At 46.4% G+C, this 4,531-nt stretch overlaps 1 protein-coding gene across 6 annotated transcripts in view; it reads left to right on the top strand.

Moving 5' to 3' along the window:
• The window catches only part of LG1H19orf44 (linkage group 1 C19orf44 homolog), an 18,190-nt gene that overhangs the window by 6,164 nt on the left and 7,495 nt on the right, over positions 1-4,531 (top strand). For all 6 annotated transcript variants that reach the window (XM_026785108.1, XM_026785114.1, XM_026785109.1 and 3 more), the window contains one exon: positions 1,327-1,400. In XM_026785108.1, coding sequence (XP_026640909.1) covers positions 1,327-1,400 — 74 coding nt within the window. The remainder of the gene's footprint in view (positions 1-1,326; positions 1,401-4,531) is intronic.

The raw sequence follows: 4,531 nt of genomic DNA on the forward strand, positions 1-4,531 counted from the left end.
TCTCTGTGAGTTCGAGACCAGCCTGGTCTACAAGAGCTAGTTCCAGGACAGGCTCCAAAGCCACAGAGAAACCCTGTCTTGAAAAACCAAAAAAAAAAAAAAACAAAAAACTGCGTATAACTCCAGTTTTAGGGGATCTGATACCCTCTGCTGGACTCTGCAGGCATTAAACACACAAACGTGAAGACAAACACTCATAAATACATCTAAAAAGAAATGAAAAGTTGTGATTGTTGTTGGTGATAGTGGTGCCCATCTGTCATCCTAGCACAGAAGAGGGCAGGAGGGAAAGCAGGAGAACCAGGGCTTCATGGTCACCCTCAGGTGCCTACTGAGTTTAATGCCCACCTGGGTTATATGCAACCCTGTCTCAGGAACAGTCCAACCCCTGGGCTATTTATTTAATGGGTTCATTTAGCAGTGCTGGGCTTTGAACTCAGGGCCTCCTGCATGCTAGGCAAGTGCTGTACCTCGGGACTACATCCCAGACTAGATAATTCAGAGAACAGAAGTTGACCTGGCAGTAGGTTCTAGACTTCTGTGGACTGTGTGGCAGGGGTGTCTTGCTGCTTTGTCATATTGTCACTGGATGGGATGAAGAAGGGCAGAAGATGGTTCTGTTGAGGAACTTCGAGGGGCAGAACTGATTTTCTTTTTTTTTGAAACAGGGTTTCTCTGTATAGCTTTGAAGCCTGTCCTGTGTACAGACCAGGCTGACCTCAAACTCACAGAGATCTGCCTGCCTCTGCCTCCCGAGTGCTGGGATTAGTGTGCACCACCACCCAGCCAGAAATGACATTTTAGTAATTGGCTATATTCTTCATGCCACTGTACTAACTTTGTAGTTTTGTTCTTTGACAATCTTATACACGTGTGCAGTGCATTCTGGGACTGTCTCCCCCACCCATCAATTCCTCTCCCAGATTCATGATTTTTTGTTGTTACTTTTGTTCTTTTTGAGACAAGATCTCTCAACATAGCATGGCTGTAGACCAGGCTGGCCTCAGACTCAGAAATCCACCTGCCTCAGTTTCCTGAATGCCTAGGATTAAAGGCCAGCGTCATCTTGCTTGGCTTCTTTTTCTTTCTTTAAAAGATTTCCTTATTTATGCATTTTCTTTGTGGGTTCACGGTCTGCATGCACACCAGATCCCATCACAGATGGTTGTGAGCTGCTGTGGGCCCGTGGGGCATTAAGGACAACTAGCGGTTGGTCTCTCTTCTCCTCTGCGGGTCCCAGGGACTGAGCTCTGGCTGTCAGGCTTGGCTGCTTTACCTGCTTGAGCCAGCTCACCATCTCACAGTGCACTTATTTTTAAATTACAGATTTTAGAATTAATATTTTGTCCATTGAGGATCTGGTTCTGGCTGATGGAGAGAAATCAAATGTGGAACAGAAAGTAAGTATGATGGGTCATTTTGTTGAACTGATTTATCATGTATGTATGTATGTATGTATGTATGTATGTACGTATTTATGTATGTATATATGTACATATGTATTTATGTATGTATTTGTAAGACAGGCTCTCGGTCTATAGTCCTGACCAGTCCAGAGTTCTATCAACTGGACTGGCTGCAGACTCAGAGCGATCCTCTCCCCTCTGCCTCCCCAGTGCTGGGATTAATGGCATGTGCCACACATTTCCCCGTTTTGTGTGTATGCGCACTGTGCACCACAGCCCACACATGGCACAGAGGGTAAAGTGGGCCTCTCCTTTCTCCCTGTGAGTCCCGGGGACACAATGCAGACTGCTGAATGCTTGGCTCATCAGAGCTGTCTCGACAGCCCTTATTTACTTGTTTTGCAGTTTGGGGAATAGACCCAGGCTGGGGCCTGCGCTGGGCAGGTGATCTGCCTCTCAGCACAGCGGTGCTCCATGAGTCATTTAGAGTGCAGCAAGTTCACAGCTGGAATGTTCTGTTTAGGCCGCGGGGCTTGGCCACAGCGGTCCTGTCCCTTTGGTGTCGTTGGCAACATTTAGAGACCTGTTGGTTGAATTTGGGGCACCAGCATCTGTATGGGTAGAGGCCAGGGAAACCGCTCAGTTGTTCTGCAGTGGTCACCAAAGATTGTTCTGACTCACGTGTCACAAGTTCCACCGTTTAGCCAGAGGGTGGCGGAGGTGCACATCTTTATTCCCAGCACTCTGGAGGCAGAGGCTGATGGATCTCTTGAGTTTGAGGCCGCTGGTCCACATGGTGAGGTCCAGGACAAACTAGGGCTACACAGAGAAAGCCTGTCTTGAAAAACAATAACAAAAAAGAAAAGAAACAGAGACAGAGAGAAAAAAGACACTAAGTCCAGAAGGGACCCCATGAGCTGGGAAGATGCTTAGCGGGTAAAGGTGCTTGCCTCAAACCTGACAACCCGAGTTCAATCCGTAGTTCCCACTGACTCCTCAGACTGTCACATATACTTACATGTGCACACACGCTAAATAATACGCATGTTTTCAAATGTGCACTCACATTTATATGTACGCACTATATTACATACATGAGCTCACACTCTGAATACTCTGAGCACACACACACACACACTAACACGGGTGCGCTCACTTGCACGTATGCACACATCATCACTGTTTCATTATTTATGCCAGCAACCTGTTTATGGTGGTTCTCCAGCTGTTCCCATCCTTGGCAGTCCTAGATGATTGTGTTAGTGTCACACCCAAGGTCTATGCTGTCTATCCAGTGTTTTTTGGACCTTCCTCTTAGCCTTATCCCTTGCACTCCTCCAAGCAGTGCTGTCTTCGGGTATCTGTCATCATTCATTCTCATAACATGGCTGAAGTATCTCAAGCGCTGTAGTTTACTTCCTTCTGTAGCTGGAGATGTTTCCTTTTTTTTCATTTTTTTTTTTGCTTTTTCGAGACAGGGTTTCTCTGTGGCTTTGGAGCTTACCCTGGAACTAGCTCTGTAGACCAGGCTGGTCTCGAACTCACAGAGATCCGCCTGCCTCTGCCTCCTGAGTGCTGGGATTAAAGGCATGCGCCACCACCGCCCGGCTTTTTTCATTTTTTTAAAAAAAATTTATTTATTTACTTATTTATTATGTATACAATATTCTGTCTGTGTGTATGCCTGCAGGCCAGAGGAGGGCACCAGACCTCATTACAGATGGTTGTGAGCCACCATGTGGTTGCTGGGAATTGAACTCAGGACCTTTGGAAGAGCAGGCAATGCTCTTAACCTCTGAGCCATCTCTCCAGCCCTGGAGATGTTTCTTAAGGTCATTGTTGCACAGCCTGTCTCTGTGTTACACATAGAATCTTCCTGAGACATGCCATCTCAGATACATTCAACCGCTGTTCTGAGGAGTGTTCATTGTCCAGGTTTCAGAGTTGTAAGGAAGTCAGCTCAAGACAAGTGTCTCATATACTTGTAATCTTGTTGTTGTCATTACGTCTCTTGCTGACCAAACCTTTCCCAGAGCCTGGAATGCAGCCCTTGCCATCCCTGTCCTCTCTTGACATCTGAAATTGATCCCTCCTTTGGACTGAGGTTTCCTCCCAGATAGACAAAGCTGACTGTTTGCCTGAGGTTCGGATTCTTTATTACCATGTTAAAGTCCTTGTGCCCTTCCCATGTGTCTCAGTCTTCTCAGTGTTTACTTTCACACCAAGGTTTTCACTGACCATTTGCCATGGCCTGAAGCGCATTTGGACTTTCAGCAAGTCGTGCTTTATCGTCAGCGAAATGCTGGGCTACTCAGATTACAGGGGCATTAGTTTATTGTGCCATAGCATCAAGATCTCCTCCATTATCCTGCAGAGGATCAAGGGCAGAGGCCCAGAGCGGATTCAGAGCTAACAGGAGTACAGTTGGTCAGATCTTCACTTTGAGGCAACTGGCAGGAAAATACTTTCATGTCTATTACATCCACTTCGGAGAGGCGTTTGATAGCATTTGCAGGAAAGGGCTTTGGGAAACAGTGAGGTTCTACAGGTACCCAGCGAAAATCCATCAGTCAGTGTCTGTGGAGAACTGTGATGACTTTAAGATAATCATAGGAGTGTTGCAGGGGTGCATCCTCTCACCACTGCTCTGCAATACAGTCCTGGGATTAATAACAGAAGGAGGATGAGGAGATAGGCGTGCAGACAGGTGGTGTGCGAATGCACACACACACTAAATGTAATAATAATGTTTGTAAACAAAGTGATCAAGCCAGGTCTGGTGGACACTCCTTTAATCCAGAACTCAGGAGGCAGAGGCAGGAGGATCTCTGTGAGTTTGAGGCCAGTCTGGTCTGCACAGTGGCTTCCACAATAGCTAGTGAAACCCTTTTTCAAAAAACAAGAAGTGATGAGAACCACTACCTCCCACCCCGCCAAACAGGGTCTCACTATGTAACCCTTTCTGTCCTGGAACTCACTATGTAGACCAGGCTGACCTCAAACTCACAGAGATCCACCTGCCTCTGCCTCCCGAGTGCTGGGATTAAAGGTGTGGACCACCACCACCACTTGGCTTTTATATTTATTTATTTAATATTTATTTATTATGTATATAATATTCTGTC

This window comes from Microtus ochrogaster, linkage group LG1, assembly GCF_000317375.1.
Source record: "Microtus ochrogaster isolate Prairie Vole_2 linkage group LG1, MicOch1.0, whole genome shotgun sequence".
In the NCBI taxonomy this organism is placed as follows: domain Eukaryota; kingdom Metazoa; phylum Chordata; class Mammalia; order Rodentia; family Cricetidae; genus Microtus; species Microtus ochrogaster.